At 50.2% G+C, this 26,961-nt stretch overlaps 2 protein-coding genes across 5 annotated transcripts in view; both read right to left on the minus strand.

Annotated features, from left to right (window-relative positions):
• Positions 1-4,937: 4,937 nt before the first annotated feature.
• Positions 4,938-7,816, minus strand: LOC311604559 (uncharacterized protein; the record flags this gene model as incomplete). Its single annotated transcript, XM_084794532.1, has 2 exons — positions 4,938-5,594; positions 7,306-7,816. The coding sequence occupies 2 exons, from the start codon at positions 7,814-7,816 to the stop codon at positions 5,476-5,478; spliced, it is 630 nt and encodes a 209-aa protein (XP_084650658.1). The 3' UTR covers positions 4,938-5,475.
• Positions 7,817-14,044: 6,228 nt separating this feature from the next.
• The window catches only part of FLNB (filamin B), a 130,221-nt gene continuing 117,304 nt past the window's right edge, over positions 14,045-26,961 (minus strand). For all 4 annotated transcript variants that reach the window (XM_084794488.1, XM_084794487.1, XM_084794489.1 and 1 more), the window contains 5 exons: positions 26,308-26,440; positions 23,446-23,622; positions 19,253-19,471; positions 16,641-16,844; positions 14,045-14,657 (listed from right to left, as the gene is read on the minus strand). In XM_084794488.1, coding sequence (XP_084650614.1) covers positions 14,470-14,657; positions 16,641-16,844; positions 19,253-19,471; positions 23,446-23,622; positions 26,308-26,440 — 921 coding nt within the window. In that variant the 3' untranslated portion in view covers positions 14,045-14,469. The remainder of the gene's footprint in view (positions 14,658-16,640; positions 16,845-19,252; positions 19,472-23,445; positions 23,623-26,307; positions 26,441-26,961) is intronic.

The raw sequence follows: 26,961 nt of genomic DNA on the forward strand, positions 1-26,961 counted from the left end.
ATTTACTTAAGGCCCCTGACCCATTTTTTACAAGTGGAAAGCAGATTTCAAGACAAAGACAATTAGTAACTATCTTTTTGCTTTTTTTTGTTTTTTGTGTTTTTGTTTTTGTTTTTCGAGACAGGGTTTCTATGTGTAGCCTTGACTGACCTGGACTTGCTTTGTAGACCAAGCTGGCCTTGAACTCACAGCTATCCGCCTGCCTCTGTCTCCCGAGTGCTGGGGTTAAAGGCGTGCACCACCACGCCCGGCTGATAGCCATCTTTTGCAAAGCTTGCTCCACTCTAAGCTGTCTCATTCCTCCCTCCTTCCCTCTCTTCTTCCCTCCCTTTCTTTTTTCTTTTCCAAAAAAAAAAAAGGTTCCATGTATCTCAGGTTGGTCTCAAACTCAGTTATGTGGCTGAGGATGACCTTGAACTTCTGACCCTCCTGCTCCCACCTTCCCACCTTCTGAGTGCTGGCATTATAGATGACAGCCACCATGCAAGGCTTTGAGCAGTGCTGGAGAAAAAAAAAAACCCTAACAATTCATGTATGCTAGACAAACAACCTATTTGCTGAGCTACACCCCCAGGCCCTAGGCTGAGCCCTAAAAATGTGTCGCCAGAGTAGGCAGGCTGACTCAGAGTGTAAGGACATTTGTTGCCAAACTTGACAACTGGAATTTGATCTTCAGAACGGACATGATCGAAGGAAAGAACCGAGTCCCTCAAGTTGTCTTCTGACCTCCCCACATGTGAACATGCCCCCCCCAATAAATAAATGTAACAAAAATACTGCTGTAAAGAACTGCAACCTTGACTGTCCCATTAACAAGTGATATCTGATGCTATCATCCACAGTCTCAGTTTCCCCAAGGTCATATACAGCTAGAGAATAGACCAGGGCTGACTCATTTATTAGTTCCTGGAGGCAGGTTGGGGAGCACAATCATTTTAGGGTCACAGAAATGATACATTTTTAGTTGAAGAAAATTTAGTATGAAATGTTAGTATATTTTTCTTTGTAACCATCATACATATAAAATACAAATTTTCAACTTCTTTTTGGTGGAGGAATGGATCTAGGATGGAAAAAATAGCTAGAGCCCAGGGCAGTCCTAACAGAATACTTACTTGCCTAGCTAGCAGAGCCAAAATCAAATCTAGGTCTCTGAACTTTCAAAGGTCATGTTCTCCTGCATGTCCTCAAGATCAGGCCAAATAAGAAAAGGCTGGGCCAAGACCAGCATGCATTGTCTTATACCTCCACCTAGTGGCTTTTCTGGGAACTTCAGTTTAGGGTTCAACTCCCAGAACCCACATGGCCTCTGACAACTGTCTGTAACTGCGAGATCTGACGCAGACGAAAACACCAATGCATACAAAATAAAATAAATTAAAATTTAAAACCAAGGAAATTTGGGATGATGACCTAGGAAGCAGCTAGCACCTAGCACCCTTTGCACTGGGACTCCTTGCTTGAGTCGGGCGCACGGAGCCCTCTCTAGGCTGTCATGGAAACTCACACATCTTGCCCTGGACACGCACAGGTGCCCACGTGCACTCTTCATCACGGAGAACTCTGAGCTCCATCCGTACTGTTCAGATTAGGCATGCTAATACAAACATACTGTGAGCCAACATACAACTTGAAATTGTCCAGCAGCAATATTTTTTTAAAAATAAAAGTAAACAAAATAACATGTTTTATAAACTTAAACCCGAGGAGGATCTGTTTGTGTGGGGGCGGGGGGTTGGGAGTGGGGTAAAATTTAGTCTATCTGCCTTTGGTTTTTGTCTTTGCTGTTTCATGGGAACACAGCCATGCCTGGTGCTTTCCAAATGCTCTCTGCCTGCTTTTGCCTTATAGTGCTACAGTTGAACATCTGTGTGGGTGGGACCAGATGGCTCACAAGGCCGAAATGTTTGCTCTCTAGGCCTTCACAGGAAACCTGATTAAAACAGTCTATCATTTCAATCTTAGAATTATCGATGGGTTCACATTTTCTGCCATCCTAAATCTTCAAATAAACAGAAACTAGGGTGCCTTTTACACTCAGAGAACATCTCAGCGGGCAAAAGGCATTTAAAGTGCTCAGTGACATGTGTGGCCCGTGAACACCAACTTGGAGACGGATGCTTAGAAAAGTGCCTGCACATCCAACATGGGTATTTATGACATACACAGCCGCCCATCTGTCTGCCTTCCTTCCTCTCTCCTTTCCTTTGTGTGTTTCTGTGTGAAGGTGTGCATGCATGTGTGAGCAGCTCTGTGTGCCTCACAGCCGGAAGACGCTATCACGTGTCATCCTTTACCGCTTTACACCTAGTTCTTTGAGACAGGCTCTTTCTGAACTTAACCCCAGTGAGATCCTCCTGACTGCCCCACTGGGGTTTCAGGTATGCGCAGGATGTCTGGCTTGCTATGGAAATGCAGGGAATCTAAACTCTAGCCCACATGATTACACAGGGAGCATTCTTAACTGCTGAGGCGTTTCCCCAGTCCTCTTTCCCCGACTACCTTTTCCCTTTTTTGGACTCAGGTGTCTTGTGTGTAGCCCAGGCTGGCCTTGAATTGGCCATGTGCACAAGGATGACGACTTTGGACCTCTGACCCTTCTGTTTCCACATCCGAGCACTCGGACTATAGACATGAGTCATCAAGCCTCTGATGGTGACGACCTAGGGTTCATCTAGCACTTTTGCATCGGGACTCTGTGCTAGAGTGGGGCGCAGGGAGCCCTCTCTAGGCTGTCATGGAAATTCATGTATCTCTCCCTAGACACCCACACGCACACGTGGCCATGTGCAGTCTCATCACGGGGACCTGGGGTTTGAACCCAGGCCTTTGTGCATGTCACACTTTACTATCTGAGCTACATGTCTAACCCCTCATCCCCCACCCCCCCACTTCTCCTTGGCTGGCTTCCCTGGGGAGAATTTTAAGGCATAAACATCTGGGACATCTGCTACTAGTAATGAATCTCCTTCTCAACCCACACCTTCAGAATGGTGCTGGTACTGCTCCTGGGAGAACTGAGGAAACAGCCCCTGGGCTAGTCACTTAGCATGGCCTAGCTGATGTGCAGCATGCTCGTCGAGCGAGCTCGTCCTCTTCTGAGCAATGTGTACTTGCCGCTACTAGAGAAAAATCACAATTCATCACACACATGGATAGAGCCGGGCGCTGTGCCAAAGGCTTGCTGAGACGTTAATGACAGACTGACTGCCAGTGACCTGCCACCAGGAGTTTTCTCTGTACTCCAAGGCTGCCCACCGACCTCACCACAGTCCCTCTCACTCTGTCTGTGAGTTACAAGAAACCAAGCAGAGGCCTTGTCAATCCAATGACCCCAGTGAACCCAGTGGGTTATGGGTGTTTGCGTACATTCAGCGGCTGTTCTCCAGCCACTCTGCCATGTCAGGCTGCTGTGTGAGGCCCAGGAGACTGTATTTGCACTGTGCTCTTTGGTCACCCCATCTGTCTTTTGCTCTCTCGCTCAAGATCATTGTCAAAGTTGATTTAGGGAGAACCGGGTTAAGTTGGTTGTATTCAGTATTTTAAGTGGTCTAGTGTTCCGTGAGATCTCAGGAGAATGGGCAAACCAGTAACGGCCTGTAGAACTCCTCTAAAGGTGGCCCTTAGAGAGACTCATTTGTCCAGCTTACTCCCTGTTCAGACTGAGGGACTTCCCTTTCGACTAGCATGGGTAGTACCACAGTGGCCTGGGTGAACAAGGCAAACCTGTGAACGTTTTGGTTTTGCAAAGACCTATGTAACATTTTGGCCTCCTACCTATGTATGTCTCCTAAGCAATGAGGTACTGTGGACACCAGTGCCTTCTGGGAGTCCATGGGAATGCTTCCCAAGCAAAAAGACCCCAATCAAGATGACTCCCATGACAGACCCGGTAAGGACTGGCGAGCAGAAGGCAGGCATGGTGGGCTGAATGAAGCCCTCACTTGGCAGGGTCTTATAGTATCACCTGACTTGGAGACAGAGCATTGCAGATTTGATTAGTTAAGTGAGGGCCTCCAGAGTGTCATAGCCCCTAGTCCAATGTGCCTGACACCCTTATACGACAGGGGTTTTGTGAAGACAGCTCTGGGCTGACCTGTGTGACGCCTTTTAGAGTTTAGAGCAGTGCTGTCACAAGCCAGAGAGCACAAGGCTGCTCCCAAGCCAGGAGAAGCATGAAGAAGGCAAGATGCACGGGCGCAGGGCTCCGTGGAGCCGACTCCTGGATCTCCAGCCTCTAGGGCGGGCGATAAGATGAAATTGCTGTTGTTTGAAGTTTCCCAGATTTTTGTAGCCTAGGAAAAGGAAGACAGGAGGGCACTAGGAGTTTTAGATTGTGCCTGGGCCTCCAGGACAGCCCAAAACCACATCAGCTGGGGCATAGACGGGCTAGGTGTGTAGAGGCCCTTTCTCTTTATTCCTGCCCAGGGTTCATGGTTATAGGGCACAATCCAGCTGTCACCCACCTAGAAGTCACACGACTTGTTCTCACTAATAGAATGTGAGGGGTAGTGATGATGGCTGTCAACATCAGGCCAAGGCCAAGACCAAGGTGGTAAAGAGTGGGTTTGCTGTCACGCTTGGCGACTCACGGCTGTGGGAGTCATGGGACTGTCAGGCGGGAGTTCCAGGTCAGTCCTGCGCTCTACATTAACCTTCATCTCAGAAAAAATAAAGTGAACCAAAACCCTACACCGTTCCAGCGTCTCTACACTCCCGGTCTTTCTTCCCTTTCCACTGGACTCTGAGGTCTGAGTCATGGACAGAGTGACCAGATGAGGGCAGTGTCTCCCAGATGAGCAGCTAGGAAGTAGCCACTCAGCATCAGGCTGGACTGGGACAAATACATGACTTGGGGGAAAAGAAAAAGGAGGAAGAGGAGGAGAGGGGAGGAGGAGAAGAAGAAAAAGAAAAGAAATGTATCTTTATTTGCTTAAATAGTTGGGACTTAGAACTGCTACGGCAGCACGTGACGCGCGGCCCTCTCTGACTGACGCAGGCTCCAGGGGCAGCGAGGGAAGCAGCCAGAGAGGAGTTCTTCCCTGACCTGCACATAGGATGCAGGATGCGCTGGGACAGAGCAACTCTGCCGTGGGGATCCCACCAGTCGAATGTAGAGAAATAAACCACAGGAGAGCATTGGTCTCCTCAGCACCCGGTGGCCTCAGCGAACTCCTCCCCTGTCCAGGGCTGCTGAGGCAGCCTTGCATCTCATTCTCTTCCCTCTGGAATTGCTGGCAGGGTTGGGGGTGGCTTTGCAAGGAGTGGAGTTCTCAGTGTGTGTCCAACACAGGACAACAGTACACCCCAGAGGCGCACGCCCGTGCTCACTTCTTCTCGGCACTCTCAGCCGCGGAGGCAGGGCTCAGCAGAGCACTGGAGTGGAGTGGAGCTGACCCGCAGCATCTCCCACCTGGCTGGTCCAGGCAGAGCACGGGGTAAAGGAACTACCGAGGCCTTTCCCGAGAGCCAAGTTCACATAAGGTCATCTGATCTCCGAGGAATATAGAAAAGGCCATTTTTCAAGTAGAATGACTTTGTGATGGGATGCATTCTGGCATGAGCTGGTGTCCTGAAGTCCTTCATGACGTCCCCTAGAACACAGAAGAGGCCTAGGTGAACAGGGGTCACAGTTACCCTCCTGCTAGTACTGGCTCCCCTTAAAGGGTTGGGGGTCAGCAGTGGTGTGCTGTTAAATGGGGGCAAGTTTTCTGTTACTCAGGAATAGCCACTGAGTTTCAATATCCCTGACCCCTTCCTGAGGATGCTCAGAACTCCTTATGACCAACAGCGGAAGGCCAGTGCCTGCAGAGCCTGGAAACTGGAGAGCTTGCAGCAGCCTCCCCACCTCCACCCCAGCCACGATCTGGTTTTGCCCAGGATGGGGATTCATAGGGTGGCAGGGGTGGGGGCGTGGGCTTCCTAATTACCTGACAGAGTGTAGCCTCCCAGTCCTGATCCCCATATTCCGAGTTAATTCTTACAGCTCTGACAGTCAGGGAGGTTCACAGACCAAGCAGCATCAGTGGCATCTGGAAGCTTGGCCGAGGCTCAGCGTGGAGCACTTGCCTAGTACGTGGGCAGCGCCCTGGATTCCACCCCTCAGCCATTAACAATTGACTCCGATGCCCAGTAAGGATTAGAAAACACAACATGGCCACCACCTGCAGCCACAGCACATATATGTACATCTTGTCTTCCCTCCATGTGGGCAGGGACCGTGTCAAAGTGCCTGGCATATATCAGTTGCTCCATTAAATCTGTCAAATGAGCAAAGAAACCAGACCTCCAGCTCAGGCTGGGTTTGTCTTCTGAGCCTTGTTGCTCCCAAGATCCTTTAAGGGGACAGCTAGGATTTAGAACCCTGGCCTGCCTCTGCAGGTTGCCTGGGAGAAGGATTCTAAAGAGCTCTCACATCTCACAGGGATCTGTGAACAGAATTCCCACCCCAGGTACGTTCCCACACAATTTCCCCCAGAATGCTCAGACAAAAGGGAAGCAGGGACTAGCTCCCCCCCACCCATCCACCCATTTCTCAGACATGGAAACCAAGACCCTGAGAAGTGGATGTTTTCCTGAGATCCTGCTGCCCGGGAGCAGTAAGCAGAATCAGTATGTGAGATCTCGCCACCCCTACTGCAAATAAAAGCTTTGCTTTCTTGTCCATATCTGGTTTGGGTTTTGAGTTCTTTCGAGATAGGTTGCAGGTAGCTCTGGCTCGCGTCAGTCTCCTTACGGAGCTCAGGCTGACTTTGAAGCCCTGATCCTCCTGCCTCTGCCTCTTAAGTACTTGAGTTACAAGTGTGCACCATCGTGGTTGGCATGTCCATTTTCATTCACTCCACAGACACTCAGTATCAGTTCCAAGCAGGCAACTGAGAGGCTATGGGGGAAAAAAAATTAACCAGGAAATCTTAGAAACCAAAAGGCCCTCCAGGCCAAATGGGCATGCAGACTGCTGACGTGGCGGTTCTAGTGCGGGTTCTCACCGAGTTGCAGAGGCACCAAGTGACCTCAGAGAATCTGCCTGGAGGACTCTGGGAAGGCTCCTTAGGGCAGGTAGCCTGTAGTCCAGCCTGGGGCAGGAAGGGGGACGGATGGTGGTGTTGGGTGTGCGTGCATGCGTGCGTGCATGCGTGCATGCGTGTGGCTTTAGAGACCAGGCATGATGCTGAACTGCGGATCTGAAGTCCCTTGGTGTGTTTGCGGGGCGGGGGTGGGGGGTGGGGGGGCGGGGAGCTAGTTTGGTTCTTCGTGTCAGGAGGGAGGGAGGGAGGACTGCGGCTGGGAAGGAAGTGGTCTTACCCACATGCCAGCCATACTCCCAGGAAGACACCATCGGGTACTTGAACTTCTCTTCTGGTTTCAGTCGATACCGTTCCTTGAGGTACCCTTGACGCCCCTGGCCATCATGGGAGATGCCCTGGAAGAGCAGCTTCCGAGTGGCTGGGGCGGGCTGCTTCATTTTTAAGTTCTCTGGCCTGCCCTGGGATGCTGTGTGCTCGGGAGCATCTCTAGCCTGCCTCGCTCTGCTTCCCTGGGCACCTCCAGCCCTAAAATGCTGGTCCTGGACCCCCCTGGTCTTTGGCCATCCCTCCTGTGGCTCTTTTCTGACAGGGGAGCTAGTGGAGGCCACTGGGCTTGCTTTCGAGACTGACCCAAACGGGGCCGCCGGCTGGGGCTGCTTCCTGGCCCTGGCCCCCTCTTTCAGGTACTTGTGTCCATAGCGGAGAGTCCAGGTGGTCCGAGCAAGCACCTCCTTCTTTATTTGCTCCCCAAAGACGGCCTGGTTTCTGTCGTTGAACAGTTCCCTCATGCTGCGGAACCAAGGGGAGGGAAGGAAGGCAGATTCTTCCACCTAAAGCTTAGCAGTCTGTGTTTGGGTGGCCGGTGTCCGTCTCCACGGAAACGTGTAGCCAATGAGAGCCAAGTTGCCAGGGCTTCTAGGGAGGAGGGGGTGGGATGGTGAAGGGGCCAGGGCAGGTTAAATTGGAAAAGGAAGCACAGCCATGGGCTAGTAAGATGGCTCCACTGGTAAGGGCTCCGCCGTGCAAGCCCCATCAATGGCCTGTGTTCCATCCTCCCCAAAGCTGTCCTCTGACCTCCGCGGGTGTGTCTGCACTCACCCAAGCATCAACCCCCTCCCTCACCCCGACACACACACAAACTAATTTTATTTATTTATTTATTAGTTTTTCAAGACAGGGTTTCTCTGTGTAGGCTTGGCTGTCCTGAACTCGCTTTGTAGATCAGGCTAGCCTCGAACTCACAGCGATCCGCCTGCAGGTGGTGTGTGTGTGTGTGTGTGTGTGTGTGTGTGTGTGTGTGTGTGTGTGTGTGTTCCCACTCTTTTCCAGGGGATCATATGCTGAGTGTTCCCGGGGGTACGGCATTAGGCAAATAGCGTTTCAGTGTGTATAGCACTTGGGGTGGAGTCTAGTTTGTATGGCAATCTCCATCAGTATCAGCTGACGTATGTGGCAAGAACCAGGTACAGTGCTGCAGTCTGAGGCCCTGAGGTAGCTATTTCCTTGCTCATGGCTTCCTTTCCAGGTGTGAAATGAAGGTACAGGAAAATGCTGTTAGCACCAGAGCACTGCTGTATATGGAGGTTCACACCTGTTTCACCGAGGCCCCAGGCTGGGTCCGTCACTGCTTTAGAACACTTCTTACAGGTGCTCTGACCAAAATCTTTTTCAGGTGTGAAAAATGGGGACCCAGTGACATTAAATGTTTGCCCTGGGATAGGATCCTGTGTCTGTCAGACTTTTGGTGCTGTGACCAAAATACCTAAGAGAAGGCCCCATGTGCTTGGTCACTTGGCCCCATGTGCTTGGGCACAAGGAACACTGTGGTAGCCAGAGCAGGTAGATGAAGACGCATTACCTCATGGCGGCCAGAGGAGGAGAAAGGGACCAACAGGAAGGGCAAGATCCCAGAAACAGGCTTCTTCCAGGCAGGCTGCACCCGTCCTTCTCTCCAGCTCTCAGTAACGCCACCATAAGAACCCCGTCAAGGGTTTATCCATCCCTTAGGTCAGAGCCCTCAACAACCACCCCACAAAAGCCCTTCTCATAGCAGCCTAGTCTGCAGTATATGAGTCTGTGGCGGGGGCATCCTGGATTCAACCATGACTTCAAAACCTCTGTCGAAGTTACATACACAAACCTCTCCTAGTGAACGTACAAGCAGAGAGGGGCCGAAGCTCAACCCTGCCACAGGCCAGCTCATGGCACTCTCACAGCCTCTGCCTCTCTCCTGGAAAGGGCCAGTGAGAAGAGGACTAGCCACAGTGCTCCAAGGCCACTTGTCCTTCTATCCCTGGCTGGGTGTGTATTCATTAATGCACCCAACACTCATTTGCTCTAGACCCCCATGTTGGGTGATGACAAAGATACAATATGTAGGTCGATGAGGATGGACAGCGTTTATGCTTCCAGCCTGTAAGGTCTCAGTACAGGAGGTAGTTACACCAAGATAATCAGGGTGTTAGGGAGACAGGGGAGGCTTCTTAGCGGGGTGCTCTTAGATCGCAACTAGAAACATGCGCTAGCCAGGCAGAGCTGGGGAATGGTGGAACAGGCTGAGACCCTCATCTGAACAGTGAGCAGGTTCAAAACTGTTAAACATCCCTAAGCTGTGCCTAGGGGAAAAGGAAGGCTAGAAGGAGTTTGGGGACTTAAAGAGATCAAATGCAAACTAAACACGAAAGCCTGGGCATACTGTACCTCCATTTGAGTGCTCAGAGCGGTCCCTCAAATAACTTCTTGGTTCTAGGGTCACGTTGTAAACCCTGGCTGTCCTACTAGGTACCCGGAGTTGCACCAGAAGAGAAGTCCCACGCCCATAGAGGAAGAGCTTCCTGGAGCTGCCCAGCAGAGAGCACTGACCTGCATCTCCAGGGTGTACTCCCATCTACAGGTGTGGGCACTGAGCTCCAGAGGCCGTTCCCTGACACTACAGGGCTGGCATTGTCAGACTTGACCCCGCTGCATCCTAACTACTACTGCCCAGCGCTTCACAAGTTTCCACTCATGACGCCCAAATCCAGGCCCCCACTGGGCTCTGGCCCCGGCTCCGTGGCCCCACATTTTCTCCTGAGCCCCACATCGATGGAAGAACTGAAGAGTGACTTGGGGGAAGTCAGGGCAGAGTAGGACGTGAACCTCCCGGCCTGTGCTTAGAACTGTCACGTTATTTTCTCCCACGGACAAGCTTGTCCCAATGGGACCCCCCCTTCTTCTCCACTTTAGGGAGTCAATTCACCCCAACATCCAGGCATCCTGGAAGCTCTGGTTTAACTCAGGTCTGTTGGGGGATAAATGAGCTTAGAATGTAGGGTCAGTCCCCACTATCTCCCCATTTTATAGATGAGAGCATAGAGGCCATCGCCTGAGCTGACACAGCTGGCAAGCCACAGGGCTGGGGCTGACAATGTTGCATCTGACACACTGTTTGCTGAGTCCCCACATGCTGGGCCTGGGTCCTGATGTCTCAGTCAAACTTCCCTCCCTAAGAACACCCTGACCAGGTTGAGCTGGACCTAAAGAATGTGCCCCACCTCCATGCTGACTGGGCGAGGCAAGACATCCTGGTGCTGTGGAAGGGTGGGTGGTCAGGCAGAGGGGAAACTCTGGCCATAAAGGACCAGTGGATTCTTTGTCCTGGGGAGATAAATGAGTCCAAAGCTCAAAGCACCCTAGGATATGTGCCACAAGTCAGGCTTGTAAATTCCTGCCTTCTGCCTCCCTTTGAGAAGGCTGAGGAAGAGAAAGAGGGTGTGAAGGGTGGGTCTCTTGAATTCCATGTACATGAGCTGGTCCCCATCTACTTGGGGGCTCAGACAAAGCAGAGAACGAGCTTTTGTTTGCAAGGACCCCTCCCATCATGCTTTTGATCAAATCTTTCAGGGAAAGGACAGAGGAAAACAAACTGAATGCAGCTTACTGAGAGCCTCCACCTCTGGCATTTGTTAAGAAAAAACAAAAATATTTATTAGGTGATGCCCACCTTGCTTTTTGAGCTAGGTGTTTCATGTGGTTAGGAACTTGCTAATTAGGAGGGCCAGCCAGGGAGCCCCAGGACTCAGCCCCAGAGTTTGGGTGATGATGTCATGCCCTGCTTTTTTTTATATGGGTGCTGGAGATGGAAGTCAGGTGTTCTACCACTGAGCTGAATTCTATTCCCAACTCTTTTATCCTCCACTTAAATACAGACTTCAGGGGATGAGCTGGTGGCATGGCTCAGGGGTAGAGAGCCAGAGCTATTTACCAATTAAACAGACAAACAAAACCATCCCAAAACATAATAACTCACCATCCCAGTGTCGGATTTGGAAGCTTAAGGGGCTGGAGAGATGGCTCAGAGGTGAAGAGCACTGGCGGCTGTTCTTTCAGAGTCCTGAGTTCAATTCCCAGCAACCATATATTGGCTCACAAGCATACATAATGTGATCTAACGCCCTCTTCTGACATTCAGGTGAACCTAGAGCCAGAGCACTGTATATATAATAAATCTTAAAAAAACAAAAGACATAAACTTAAAGGTACAGGGCTAGAACACCCATTTCCCCCTTTATCCTTTTGTTTTTCCGCTCTGTTGATTTTTAAAAATTTTGTTTGCTTTTCAAGACAGAGTTTCTCTGTGTAGCTTTGGCTGTCCTAGAACTAGCTCTGCAGACCAGGCTGGCCTCAAACTTAAGAGATCCAAATGCTTCTGCTGGGATTAAACATGTGTGCCACCTCCACGATGTGGTCTGAATTGTGTAACACATGCACCAAAATGCAGCTTTCAAGGCCCCTTTGAAGTCCCAGAACAAGTGACTAAGGGCTAGTGTGTAAGTGTGCCAGCTAATGAGTGCTCCTTGCAGTCTCTCGGTAAACACTTCAGGGCTGCAGACGACAGTGTGGGAGGCAGAGTGGGCACCCAGGATGGGCAGGTTAGGGTGGGCACTGGGTACAACTTCTCTTGGCCATTGAAGGAGGTCATCCTGGACTCACCAGCTTCAGCCAGGGCACAGGAAAGTCAGGCAGCCAAAGTCAGGAAGGAAGGACCTGGCACCAGGCCCACAAGTTTCAAAGTTTCCAGGGTATTGACACAAACAATAGCCCGTTTCCATGGTAGCCAAGCCCAGGTGCCGATAAGGGCTGACCTCTGGTTCTAGGCACTGAGAGCACCCTGTAGGCCTTGGTGTCACAGGCTGCACCCCAAAGGTAAAACTGGTATCACCCACTGGGTGCCAACCACTAGCCAGCTCACACATACCTGTCGTGTGCAGTGCACCCACAGAAAGTAACAAGCAAAGAAGTGTCCCCACAGATGCCAGTGGGAATTCATGGGAGCCTCACTCTCAGCCAAGCCAGTGCATGCTCACACAGGCAGTTAGGAGCCAGTGTTTGGACTCTGGGACACCTTGTCCCAAAGTCAATGCTCTTAGTGTACAAATGCTGCCCTCTCCCCAACCTCCCAGCAAACCTAGTCAGGGTCAAGGGGAACAGATGAATTGTGGCAAAAATCCCTTTGCTTCTTTTGGCAAAGCCAGCATCACACTGAACAGTGTCTGTGTGGACTCTTCAGGACCCACAGTCCTACAGAGGCTAGGAGTCTAGGACAGGCTTTCAAGGCAAGGAGAAAGGCGCATCTGCCTTACCTTGCTCTAAGCTCAGAGGGAAACAAACGGTTCTAATATGTAGCCAAGTATAGAAGGAAAAGACAAAACCAACCACAGCAGAGGATACAGAATAAGGGATGCAGCTCAGCTGGGATGCTTGTCCAGGACACGAAGATCCCATTGTGAGGTCAGAAGGCATAGGCTCAAATCTGTTAAAATTTGAGATCTAGGTAGGTCTGTAAGTGCGTGGTGTAAACTGTACCCACGTTAGTTTTGTCACATGTAAAATGTCAACTGACCAGTGTTAAGGATTAGTAGGTGGAAGGTTAAACACACCTTGAGTCATCAGTAAGCACTTTCCCTAGCAAACAGAGACGGGGGTGGGGGGGTGAGGGGGTGGGAGGGGTGCAGATGGTGGCAGTAAGCACTAACTGTGTCTAAGGCAGTGGGGGCACATGACAGACCTTATTTGAGAACAATCCGGAGAATGAATATTCCTGTTATTACGCATGAGGTCTTATTAAAAGCCATAGTTTCCACCCAGGTTATATATGTAGGGGGCTCCAAAGTCGTCATGTTGGTACCATGGCCCACATGGCCTCTTGAGTCTCCCTGCCTGAGACTGGCACTGTCTGGCCACCTCTCTTCTCAGGAAAAGGCAGCCCTTTGCTCGCAAGAAGGGGTCAGTCCCGTGGTTAAACCATACTACCTGCACTTACAAGAGACAGGAGGGGATGGCCAGAGGCCCCAGACCCCTTGATTTTGAGGACTCCCAGAATGAATGAGAGCTGCTTATGGAGCAAACATTTTATTTAATAAGTTATGAGATACACTTTCCAGTCGGCATTTGATTCCAGTTAGGTCTCCGTGTCTGTTATGCCTGTAGCCCTTTCACATCCGGCTCCAGATGCGCCAGTTTCCCAGCAGGCGGCCTTTACCACCCACACCTCTCTGGCTGCTGCCCTTGGTGCAGGATACCCACTTCTCCCCTGCCTGCCACGTGCACAACAAGAGCCACAACAGCCCATTTGTGTTGTTGTTAACATTCGCTACAGCCATTAGGCAGCCTGGCAATGTTTACACCAAAGCCTTTAAAGAGATCTCAGGAAGATCCACATGTTAGTGTCTTGGTCATTAAAGGCCTCTCACGGGTCAATAAGCGCCCACCCCCTGACAGCTTTTGAAGAAGGGGGCCCCTGCAATAGTTTATCAGTGGCCTCTGCCATTTAGCAGCAGCAGTGACTCTGGAGGCAGCTGGTAGCAGCCCTGCATTTGGCCATGACCACGTGTCTTCAAGGCTGTTTATAAAGCAGCAGGCAGGTGCAGAATTCCCAAAACTGGGTCCAGGGTATTCTGCATGCCTCCTGCCCCCTGAGGCTGGCTTTGGGATGAAATCAAGGTGGCCAGGGCCCATGACAGAGCTTAGACATGGAGTGTGATCGGGGTCAGACTTTATTTGTCGTCTAGACTTGAGGGAAGTGGGTTGCAAGGGTCTTTGGCAAGTGAGGTGCAGGACCCCCCTTCTGCAATGGATATTTTTGCTTGGTAGATGCTCGAGTAGACCAGGAGCTTAGGAAAGCCAGTCCATCTTGGTCTATCTGCAGTGACCTTTGAACTCAAGAGTCTTGATTTGGCCAGAGTACTCTGCACGTTCTTGGCCCCAGCTTGCCTTCTTACAATGCCCCACATGCCCTCAAGAGTCACGTCTAGGGCACTAAAGGCACTTGGAATGAGTGGCAAGGTTTTGAGATGGGGTTTCGGGCCCACCAGCAGACTGAGGACATTGTGGAAAAAATGAATTACAAACTAGCAACACAAGCAACCGGAAGGACTTCCTCCAGGATGGGATGCATGCTGTTTTAAGGCACGGTGACATGAAAGGGGCTGCCAGGGATGTGCTCTTCCCCCCACTTCACAGCCAGAACGTACTCTCCCCTCTCCTTGACAACGTATGTGACGTTGTATTGTTGGTTGCCCACGTGCTTCATGGAGACCTCTTCACAGGGGGTGGTGGGTCCATGGACCCCGATCAACAGCATGTTGGACCCTGGGGAGGAGAGGGTGTTAGTGATCAGATGAGTCAGGCCAAGCAGAGAGAGAAGGGAGGAGTGTGAGGACCAGGGATTCCTGGCTGAGCTGGGATGATGACATTATAGTCCTTTGACAGATAGCAAAGCATATCCATTGCCAGGAGAGACAGCCTGAGTTGGGTTCAAATGCTCTTGACACCCACTGTTTTGGTGATCTCAGTCATGAAACATTTCTTCTCTACCTAAACTGCAAACCAGGAAAGGCTACTACTAGCTGCCTCTTCTTTTGTTATCATCGTTTTGTTTATTTATTTATTTTTTTGAGACAAGGTCTCTCTGTGTAGCCTTGGCTGTCTTGGACTCACTTTGTAGACCAGGCTATCCTTGAACTCATATCGATCTGCCTGCCTCTGCCTCCCAAGTGCTGGGATTAAAGGCGTGTGCCAGGCTCATCAGTTTATTTTTTTTTTAAGACAGGGTTTCTCTGTGTAGCCTGGCTGTCCTAGAACTGGTTCTGGAGACCAGGCTTGCCCCTAACTCAGAGATATCTGCCTGTGTGCACCACCACACCCAGCTTCACCAGCCGCCCCTTAAACTTCTGGATGCCACAGGCGTGACTGAGGCAAACCCTTGGCACACAGCTACAGACCCACCACGAGAGGATTGTTAGGATCCTCTCGTTTCAAGGAGAACCTTGGGAAAGCACTGTGATTCCCATTTGGGAGAAGAAGGTGTAGGTGATCTGGCTAACTCATCCAAGGCAGCTACTACAAAGCTTTGTGAATAGAGGAATGATGGGGTTTTCCAGCCCAGGTGTGCTCGGTGCTAGAGCCAGGCAGCTGACTACCAAAACCTAAGGACATCATTCAGTTTTAAAGGTTTACTTATTTATTTTATGAGCACCAGTGTTTTGCCTGCGTGTGTGTGTGTGTGTGTGTGTGTGTGTGTGTGTGTGTGTGTCTGTGTGAGGGTGTCAGAAGGCCTGAGCTGGAGTTACAGACAGGGATGAGCTGCCGTGTGTGGGTGTGGGCAACTGAGCATGGGGCCCTGAAAGCAAAAGTATTGGTTCAGGGTCCCCAAGACCTAGTTCTCAGCACAAGGGAGATGTGTTTGCCCCAGAGGGACAGAGGGCAGGAAATAAGAGACAAAGACAGGAAACAGAGGAGGAGGGAGAAGGGAAAAGAAACAAAGGATGGGGAGGGGGGATGATAGAAGGAAGGGAGAGGGTTAAGAGGTGTTTGTCCCAGAGGGCGAAGGACCGCCTGGGATAGAGAGGAGACAGACATGGCTCAGAGGCAAATGGTGGTGGACAGAGGGGAAGCCCAGTGTTAGGGTGAGGTGTTTAATTTTAATGGGCACATTAATTAGGTGAGCCAAGGGGGCTTGTGATTGCTGAACTTCAGTGCTTCGGTAGCTGGACCTTCTTCTGCTCGCTTTGGCAGCACATACTCTGAAAATTGGACCGATAGCTGGACCTTGGTGGTCAGCCTCAGGAGGAGGAAGTGGCCAAATAAAGGAATAGACCTTGGGGGCTTTAGGAATGTAATCCGTTGGTTTTAGCAAGGCAGAGGGAATGAGAGAGACGGGCAAGACCTGCCAGAGCTGGTCAGAGTCCCTTCAGGTCCTCGGGAAGAGTAGCCAGTGCTCTTAACTGCGGAACCATCTCTCTAGCCCCAGTCAATTTTAAGCTATGGTTAAAGCAACTGGTGTCAAAGAATGGGGTTAGGTAATTAATCAGTTCGGTTTGCTTATCTGAAATGGGGATACCACCATCTTTCCATTTGTCTCGGTGAAAGAATCAAAAAGCAAAAGAAAGAAAAATATCTAAGAATATTAACAACAGAAGGACAGAAAAATAAACATGGTTATTTCTAAGCAGGGAGTGGGGGGGGAGGTGGACATTACAGAAGACCCTAGGATGGGGGACACTGAAATAGGCAGGTCTCTAGTCTATACAGCACCTCCACGTCAACCCTTCCCGGGAGAGCCGTGTTGCCTACCAGCTTTGCTGCAGTCCACAAGGAAAGAACTCTTCTGGCCCACAAAGGCCTTTGAAAGCCCTGCCCCCTTGGAGGTCACCTTGCTGGCATCTGAGGATGACTTGGGCACGGCGCTATAGCAGGTTTCCGTTGAGGACCTGGTTACTGACTCCACCAAGATGGATGAGGTCTCATTGGCTGAGCCTGGGCTGACAAGACGTTGGCCTAGAACATGGGAAAGAGGGAGGCGTAAGTGGCTGAGCCAGTGGGTGTTTGTGTGGAGTGTGGTCCTGTCAGCCTGGAAACAAGTGTACCCCTTGCAAGACGCAGGAAAGCTCCAATACCAGTATACAAAAAACCTGTCCAATCAGCGCTTCACATCTGTATAGCTATTTGTGGAAGAAAGGTTCAAAATCCAGATCATATTGTATGCCAGGTGAGCGAACCACCATCACCCAGATCCCCCATTCTTTTTGGTTTTTAGTTATTTTTGCTTCTTTTTCCTTTCCTTTTCTCTCCCCCCCCCCCCCACAGGGTCTCATTTAGGCAAGGCTGGTCTTGAATGCTTGGGATTCCAGGAGTACACTACCAGGCCTGGCTCCCAGCCCTTCTATCATTACTTTTAAGAGGACAGGGTCTTGCTATGTATGTAGCCTAGGCTGGCCTCAAACTTTTGATCTTCTGGCCTCAGCTTTCTGTGGTGGATAACAGGTATTTACCAGCGACCTATGCCATCTGAATCATTGGGGCCTCACTCAGACAGGTAGAAGAATCTAGTTTCCTGGGCAAACAGACCAGGTTCAGCCATGGCTGACAAGGCCCAGTACTCTCGCTCCAAGGATAAAGATCCAGCAGAATCCACATCTTCCTATTGTTTCTACGGAATAACTTATATATAATGCAGTGTGAACAGAGAGCTGGGGAGAACAGAAGTTGACTGCAAGCGCGAGGGGGGATGCTTTCCTACCTGAGCTCTCTGTCGTTCTACAATGAGCCCACAGCACTGTGTAACAGAGAACCACGTGGCCCAGAAGGGACAGCACTGTGTGTGCAATGCTTCCCTGGGCCTTACTGTCTGGTACTGATTTCAGGGTTTTGAAGGTAGGCTTAAAAGTTTGGCACAAATTAAAAAAAAAAAAAATTGTAACGTGAGGAGTAGAAATGAGGCCCCAATTAAGCAAGTGTATGTCATTCAAATCTGTAAATATTTCTTTTCTGAGCTGGGTGTGGTGGTGGAAGATGCCTTTAATCCCAGCACTTGGGAGGAAGAGGGAAGTGGATCGCTGTGAATTCGAGCCCAGCCTGGTCTACAAAGCTAGGACCTTCAAGGCTACACAGAGAAACCCTGTCTCAAGGAAAAAAAAAAAAAAAAAAGAAGAGGAGGAAGAAGAAGAAAGAAAGAAAAAGAAATATTTCTTTCTGTTAGAGATGGAAAACCACCCAGCACCCTTTCTTTACTTCTTCACTCCTTTAGTCAAATAATTTATTTTTCCAAGCCTGGGACATACTGGATTCAGACATACTATTTTTTTTAAAAAAAGGTTTATTGATTTAATGATAAGTGTATGTGCCTGTGTGAACTTATGTGTGTCACGTTCATGCAAGTACTGTGGTTCAGGTCACAGGAAGGTGCTCAATTCTCTGGAACTAGTGTTACAGGCATTGTAACGTAGGTGCTGGGATCCCAGCCCAGGTGCTCCACAGGACCAATATATGCCCTTAAAACACTGAGCCATCTCTCTAGCCCTACACATCATCCCCTGCCTTTTCAGTTTTAAAACAAGTCCATTAAAGAGTATACTTTGGAATACTACTGCTTTTGATTTATTAAAAATGAAAGTTAAATTTCTCTGTGCTTTGTACTGAAGGGCAGAGCTACTTGCTTCCCGCTGCAGAACCCTTGAGTAATATAGCATAGGGCTGTTGTTTCTGCTCTGTGAGAATAAATTTAAAAATTCTTTTCCATGCTTCTCTTAAAAGACAATGAAAATAACAGAAGATAGCATAAAAAAGCTGCGTCTCTACTCATTCATAGTATTGAGGCTGATATTTCTATCTATGTACTTACCTACCCACCCACCCACTCACAGTCACAGGCTAGAAGTTTTACTTTATCTGATTTAATAAAGTTCTGTCACCTCTCTAAATTCAATACCACTCAATACAGAAGTTCACACATTATCACAGAATCTGTATGCATGTAGAGAGCCCCTGAGACCAAATATTACTGACCCTCTGAGACAATGATGAATTTATAGCTCTATCAAACTGCAGTAGAACTCGAAGGGCAGGGGCTGCCGAGACTCTATGAGCGCATCACGGCTTGTGTGAAGACTGGACCCCAAAGTCATATTTCTCTATAACTTAATGTGTCATAGCATAAAAAGAACCAATTACTTTTCCTTCAAAAGCTCGTCTTAATGTCTGAAGGGAAATCACGTCCCCTCCTTCCCCTTGCTCACAGAACTGGGTAGTATACGTGCTGCCCACCTATCATTTCTTTACATTCAAGGTTAGATGTGGACTCTTCATATCTTAAAAAAAAAAAATCACCTGTGGTTGTTACTATTGATAATTTTTACAAGACGTGCTTTACAGGGCAGAAGAGTAAAACCAGAGTGGATCCTCGTTACCTGTCACCTTGGCCTTGAACGGACTTCGCACGATGTGGTTGGGCCCGCCATACTTGACACCAATCAGGTAATTTCCAGGGGCCATGGGAGTATACATGACTTTGTACCCTTCTGGGGTTTCCTGGCAATCCATTTTGACCTTGGATGGTCCCTCAATGGTGACGGACAATGTCCCTGGGCCTGCTTGAGTGGTGTTGATGAAGAATTCTGACTGGATACCTGGAAGAGGAAGCATGGTATTTATAAACGGTTTGGAGGGACAAGGGGCTATTTCCTGGAAGAGTGACACAATGGTGAGACACACACTTGGCCACACTAAGTGCTTGCTGTGGAAGCATGGGAACCAACTGGCCCCAGGGCTCCAAGTTCCTGCCACAGAGAAGCTTAGGCTGTGGGGGTGTAGCTCCCTTGCCCAGGCCAGGTCAAAAGCGTGGCTGACATTTCGCCCACTAGCACCGATTGCCTGGCCTATTGTCTCAGGGAATGTGGCTGAGGGCGAGGAATGCGGTTGTTACTGTGAGTCCGAAGTGCTGCCCCAGGCAATGGAGCCCAGCTCTGCTTCTAGGGGAGTAGCGAGGGGAGGCGTAGGCCTCACTGGCCTCTTCCTTCTCCTCCTGGTAGATCAGGCGAGGAACCCAGTCGTTCCTCCCTTCCTCCTCACCCTAGCCCCTGTGCTGAATCCTGGGGCTGATGCTTTAAGCAAGTCAGGCCACTCACTTTGCCATGAACACCGGCAACAAGAGAAAGATGAAACTGAAACTCTGCTGGCTGAGCACCACACCAGACCCTAGGCCACAGGCCGCTCTGTGAGCCCAACACTCTGTCAGGGTTTCCTATTCTATATGCTGTTCAGGTGCGACTCAAGGGGCATCACCAGAAAGTGGGCATCACCGGAAAGTGGTGTGCTGTGTGCTAATCACTTGTGCACAGCTGTGTCAGTGTGTGGTGGCAGGGAAAGGCAGGTGGGAGGGTGAATAGGAAGAAACTGCCATATACATCCTACTTGGCAGCCCTCAGACACCTGACCTCTCAGACATTTTGCCCTGTGACTAAAGGGAAGGCAAAGACAACATCAACTAATGACACACAGCCTGCCTGCCCTGCTAGCCTCCTTTCAGTCCAGAAGGGCACTAGGTGGTCACTGGGAGCTGCTGGGGGGGTCAGACACTAGGTGCTGTGCATTAGAAGTCCTCTAGGGGGCACCCTAGTGCAACATCCTCTAGCAGCATTGTAGCTCTGCCAGAGCCTTAGCCGCCAACCCAGCTGGGAAATATTTTGGTTTAACTACAGTTCCTAGGCCAGAGAAAGAATTATTGTTCTGGTTATCAATAAGACAAAGAAGCTGTTATGGTGTGACACCCCCACCCCTCAACATGAGCCAGCTGTTTCTGGAAACTCCTGAGGCTGCTGCCCCAAAGTCTCACTACTATTCCACCTTGACTCTGACCCCCTCCCTTCCCTCACCCTCCAGTAGCTGCTGTGGAGCCTGGGGGCAGCTTGGAGCCACAAAGGGGCAGTGTGTCCAGGAAGTGGCAGCAAGTTGGTGAGAACAACCGCCCTGAAGGTGAAGCTGAAAAGACTTGGGTGTCCAGGATAAAATTTCCCCCACTTTTTTGTTTGTTTGTTTGTTTTTCGAGACAGGCTTTCTCTGAGTAGCCTTGGCTGTCCTGGATTCACCTTGTATACCAGGCTGGCCTCGAACTCACAGAGATCTGCCTGTCTTTTCCTCCCGAGTGCTGGGATTAAAGGCGTACGCCACCATACCCAGCTCTCCCTCACCCCACTTTTTAATCAATCCAAAGCCTGAAAAGGCAGGGATGATGTGGACAAGGGGAAATAATCAAAGTCAAGAACTAGCTGGGCGTGGTGGAGCACCCCTTTAATCCTTAGGGAGACAGAGACAGGCAGATCACTGAGAGTTCAAGGCCAGCCTGGAATACAAAGCAAGTCCAGGACAGCCAAGGCTACACAGAAAAACCGTGTCTCGAAACAAAAGTCAAGAAACGACCCAGTGTTCACTTCCTCTGAGAAAACTTGTCCACACCCTCACCCCACCCCCCGCCATCACTTTGCTCATCCACAATTAGGGCTTAGCACAAGTATGGCTTATACATAACACCTGCCCATTTTATTTATTTGCTAGGGCACTGGCCCAAGAGAAGAAACTCACATGCAGACATATATCACCATTAACTCTGGTTATAACCATGTGATGTGCATGGTGGTGGCCCTCCCCCACGCCCATGCTGACCCTCAGGGCTGCTCCAAAGGGTCCCAAACTCTGTGGTCTAGCCCTCCCACCCCCGCCAGGCTTCTGTCTGGAACTCCTGCCCTCAAATCTCTCCACTTGCCACTGCGAAATCTGCAGAGAGTAGCAGTGAAGGCTTGAGCTCAGACATACAGCGAGTGTGGAAACGCAGATCCTTTTTTGAAAAGTGCTCATCTCTGGATGGACATTTCGGGACAGCCTGGGAGCGGGCTAGGAAAACAAGATGCCCTGTCTATGAACAGAGCAGTATTTGCGAAGGGTGGAAGTGGTGAGCTCCAGGCCTTCTCTGCCTGGGAGCGTCTCCCTGTAAGACCAGCTCCTTAGCACTGCCAGAGCACAGCCTGGCATCTGAGCTCCAGAAGGGTGACAAATACCAAGAGGAAGTAGAGGGAGGTGTGACAGCAGCTGCCAACAGGGGGATTGGGTGGTGGCTCCTGGCTGGAGCTCTGAGGCTGCTGTGGGGCCAGGCCAAGGCCTGCTGTCTGCTCTCCTGCCAGGAAGGGCCCCATGCCTGCATGGCTGCCTGGAAACCATTCTGGAGGGTAGGCGTTCTGGTTTACACTCCTTAAGGCCAGCTGGGGGGTAGTATGTGATGCCGGGGTCAGAGGCACAGACTTCACGATCACAGAGCTGGGGCTGACCCCCAGGCTCCCAGCTGAGCGGGTCAGGACGGTGTTGGACCACTGGACCATTTTGCCTTGTTCTCCTAATCTGCAAAGTAGATCTCCTCCAAGGGCAAGGTACTGGCTCAGAGTGAAGTAGGGAATCAGGCTCGGTGTGCCAAGGGCATCTGGCAAGGACGATGCCACTGAGGGGGCGGTTTTATGGAGGACACCGCTTTGGTTAGACTTCCTGGCAGCACGCCAGTCTACCGGACACTCCCAACTCGGGCAGGGCTTCTCTACCACTTCGGAGACTCTCGCTCCAGGGCTGTTTCCTGCAACTGTAGCAAACCACCCCCCTAATGCATGAGGGAAGACAACCAGTTCTGTCCCAAGTTACAGCATGGCGGGGGGTGGGGGGGTGGGGGGGGAGGCAGGAAGACCAAGGGGGACATTCAGGAACCAGGCTCTTCCCAAGAAGCCCCAAGTAACAGCACCTAGAAGTAGTGTCCTGTTGAGTCCACACTGTGGACTCTCTCGGCAGACACTTAACAAGGACAGAGTCCCCGTGACCCCTAGTGCTGAGGTAGGTGATGGACAGCTGAGGCTGTATTTCAAGCTGACCGAATTTTTGGTTCAAGTTACAAAAAGCCAAGCAGCAAATAAAAAAAGAGCACCCAGAAACATCTTTCAGATGCCCAGTGAAAAGGTGAGTTGTCCTTTCCACAAAATTAAAGTCGAACTGGGAATCTGTCTATCATTGGAAACAACCCCTCTAGTTGACTTTGGCCATTAAGTACCATGCCAGCCCGGAGACAGGCAGCAGGTAGGAAAGCCTCCATGGCTGGCGACTGACTGGCTAGTAGCGCTCACACCTGCAGGAGGCAGAACAGGTCCACGGAGGGGCTGCAACAGGTTCATAAAGCTTGAGGCCTCCTGGAGGCCTTTCGTTCAGCCTTTCACTTCATCTGCAGTGAACAGCCTGAGCGAAGGCTGGCGGTAGGCCCCGGGAGCTAAAACCACCAACTCTGTGCAAAGAAAACTCTGCAAATTAATGACACTGTGCTGTCACCATCTTGCCCCTAGGACTGAGAACTTATTTGAAGAAAAACATCTGGGCTACAACCAACAGTAATGAGGTGTGACAATACAGGCCTCACTCTGGATTATCCTGGTTCAAACAATGGTTTCCAAAGTCCACCAAAGTGGATGTGCCTGCATTTTCCCAAAGAGAGAGCACAGAAGGCCTCCATGGGGGGAAGATGTGTACCCCAGCTTTGTGCTAGAGCTGCTCAGGTGATGAGGAAAGCAGCGTTTCTCACCTGTGGTGCCCCCCTCAAGCCCAGCACCATAGGCTGACACTAGAGCGGGATTTCCTGCTTGGCCAGGCTCTCCGACTCGCACTTTGAAAGGGCTCCCGACCACATGGCTCCCATTGAACTTGACGTCGATCGTGTGGACGCCGTTCTCGTGGGGGATGAAGCGAACGGCGTACTTATCTAGAAGGGGAAGAGACAGGAGGTAAATGTGGGGGCAGGCAGCCTGGAGTTAAGTGGGGACACAGCATCGCAGGCAACCTGAGCTGGCCAGCATCGAATCATTTAGAGACACTGTTCTGCTGGGAGCCTGGCCGCTAACACACAGATTTCAAGGCCAGCTAGACTTACTTGTGTCTCCTTAACCAGCCCTCTGGGAAATGCTCTGACTCTCCAGTCCTGTTATACGCGCAGACTCCTGCCTTACAATCCACCCTTTATGAAAAAGTTCGCTTCTCATCAGGTTTGCCTATTTGCCCAGTTGAAGGGAAAAATACAGTTCCAACTGGCATTAAGGCTCTCTCATTAAGCCCTAGGCAAGCAACTGTCAGCAACTGAAACAGCCAGGCTTTTCTGTTTTAGGTCACAACACGTGTCAAGGTCATCTGCCAACAGACGATTGCCTAGACCGGCCTCGCATGGCAAACCACATGGTCTCTGCACCAGTTAGTCTGTGGCTCCTTTAGGACCCGAGTCTATTAAAGGTCCACCCAAACCTTCTTTTGTTTCACTGGTACTCTCCACAAAGGAATGTTCTAGGCAGAGCTATCTACCCGTATCTTTTGGTACTGCACTTCCTCCAGCACTTCCCAATTGGGTGCCCACCTCCTTCCTTGAAGCCAAAAATTTTTTGGGGGGAAGTGAACCCCACCCCAAGGGCTAGATTCAGTCCCTCACAGGATGGGGGAAAACTTTCTCTAAGGTGAATCAATTCATTTCTTCAGTCACAGGAAGTGACTCAGGGATGGGCGTGTGTCCCAGTTCACTGAGGTGGAGGAGAGGCTTGCTAGAGATTTGTCTCCCAAGACTTCTGAAAAATGTCTCTTGACTAATATGGTATGAAAATGTTACAGCAGGTGCTGCTGCAGCCATCTTGCCACCAAGAAGGCAAGAAGCCTTGAAATGAGGGGGGGGGGGGAGCATAAGGGCGTACTCCGCCCGGTGTCATGTGATGGGACATACTTGGGAGCCTGAGGCAGGAAGATCTGAGTAGGAAGTTAGGATATATGAATTTCAGGCCCGCCTGGGTTATACAGAGGGCCTCTAATCTCAAAACTCAAAGTCAAATCAACAAAAACTCTTTGAGGTTTTGGAGAACACCCACCAATGACCGAATCAAACCATTGTTAAACTCTTCTGTAGACCCCAAACTTGGCAGTAATACGAATTACTGCGCCTTGTCACTTCATGTGGGTGTTCTATCATTACGATCAGTAACACCTCAGCTACAACATGCCAGGAACGATTTTAGATACCACTGAGGCTTCAGAGGCTGCCTGGGCCAAGGATGCCAGGGACATCTAACTAACACCACCACCTGGCTATCTGGGAGACGCTCCAAGTAAGAAAGAGACCCTGGCCAACCCTTGTGCACCTGCTAGCCAGAGATCCTCGGTTCTGCTAATTGTATGGGGTACCTTCCTACCCAGTCAGATGTTCTAACACTCTCTGTGACGTGGCCTAATGTTGGCTAAGACATGGTCAAGGCCTCCTCCCCACTTTGTTTCTCCTGAGCTCCCCTGTCTTTTCTGTCCAGTGAGAGGAACATACGTAGCTGTTCACCCACGCTGGAGGCCAGTGGTTCTCAACCTCCCAATGCTGTGACCCTATAATACATACTCTTCCTCATATTGTGGCGAGGAAATAAAATTATTTCTGTTGCCACTTCGTAACTGTAATTTTGTTACGGCTACGAATCATAATGCAAACACCTGTGTTTTCCAAGTCTTAGGCAATTCCTGTGACAGGGCCATGTGAGCCCCCAAAGGGGCTGTAACCCACGGGTTGAGAACTGCTGCTCCGTAGTTCTATCCTCACTGGATGCAGGTGAGCACACAGCAAATGCCCAACAGCAATAGGTGTCAAAGACCACATTGAATGAAGCCTTCCTGGCCCTGCTAAGGCAAGAAGTATCCCTCCCATTCTCACACGCCTACAACCTGCTCCTTGGTTCTCCTAGGGCATCACTTAGGGCTGTCTCTAAACCTCAGGTTTTAAGCCTCATTTTGACTAGTTCTAGCCAATTGCTTTTTTGCTTTTTTTTTTTCCCCCAGAGAGTCTTGCTTTGTAGCCCAGGCTAGCCTTGAACTTGAAATCCTCCTACTTTAGTTTCTCAAATACTAAGATTATAGAGATGGGCCAACACCAGTAATGTTTTGAGGGTAGTAATGTATATTCACTAGCTTTACTTTCCTGCCAAGTCTCTAATATATAATAAATGTTCATTGACAAGATGGCCCCTTTAAAGCTGACCGACATCAGCATCCCATAAATCGGAGGCATTAAGCCCCAGAGTCCTGGATTCTCTTGGAGTAGGGTAAGATCAAAAAATCCTCGTGTCACAAAGCCAGCAATATAATAAAACTGTAAGGTTCTCTAAAAATACGATCGAAAGTTGTGACTAATGTCATGTAAAAGGAATCTGATAAAAGTAGCAGGAAATAAAGTAGACTTTATTTAAAGAGGAAAGGAGAAGGGTTATTAATGTCACACAAAGAGTCTTCATGTTCCTGGCAATCACGTCTACTCCATTTTATACACGATGCCCGGCGGTACGGTGGCTGAAGAGTCCTGCCCCAGGGGGCACAGCTGTAGGTCGATCTGACAGAAACACTGGTGGTGAGAGCCAGTGCCAGCCCTGCTGCTTACCTGGCTCGAGTTCAGACACGTGGCACTCCTCCACCGCTCCTGAGGGGCTGTGCACCTTAGCATCAATCTTTCCTTTTGCACCATTCAACCTTATAGCAAAGGACGCTGGCTGGTTAACCTTTAGTCCTGATTCCTGAGAATTCAATACATTAGACAGGTTATGGCACCCGGTGCTCCTGCTCAGCGGCACACACTGACCCAAGGGAGGCTCCAGGTGGAATTCTCATGCAACAGGCTCAGAAGATTCTTTCTCCTGTATACACCCAACGACAAAACTGGGTAGCTGACTTACGTAACGCTTCCACATTCCTACCAGTAAACAGAAACACACTGCACTCTTTTGAGACAGGGCTTTTCTACGTAGCCTTGGCTGGCTTGGACTCACTTTGTAGACCAGGCTGGTCTTGAACTCTCAGACCTGCCTGCCTCTGCCTCCCGAGTGCTGGGATTAACGGTGTGCGCCACTGCGCTGGGCTCACACTGCACTCTTTTATCCAGACATTCAGGGTAGGAAAACGCTTCAGGGAGAGGAGACTTGAGACATTCCAGAGAATCATGATTAGTGCATCCCAAACAAGCTCTGCACAGGCCAAAACCCCAGGTCCTTCCCAGCTAACTCACCACCATCCTCACTGTCAGATTCCTTTTTAGGAG

Source organism: Acomys minous (genome assembly GCF_964271855.1).
Source record: "Acomys minous genome assembly, chromosome: 9".
Classification (NCBI taxonomy): domain Eukaryota; kingdom Metazoa; phylum Chordata; class Mammalia; order Rodentia; family Muridae; genus Acomys; species Acomys minous.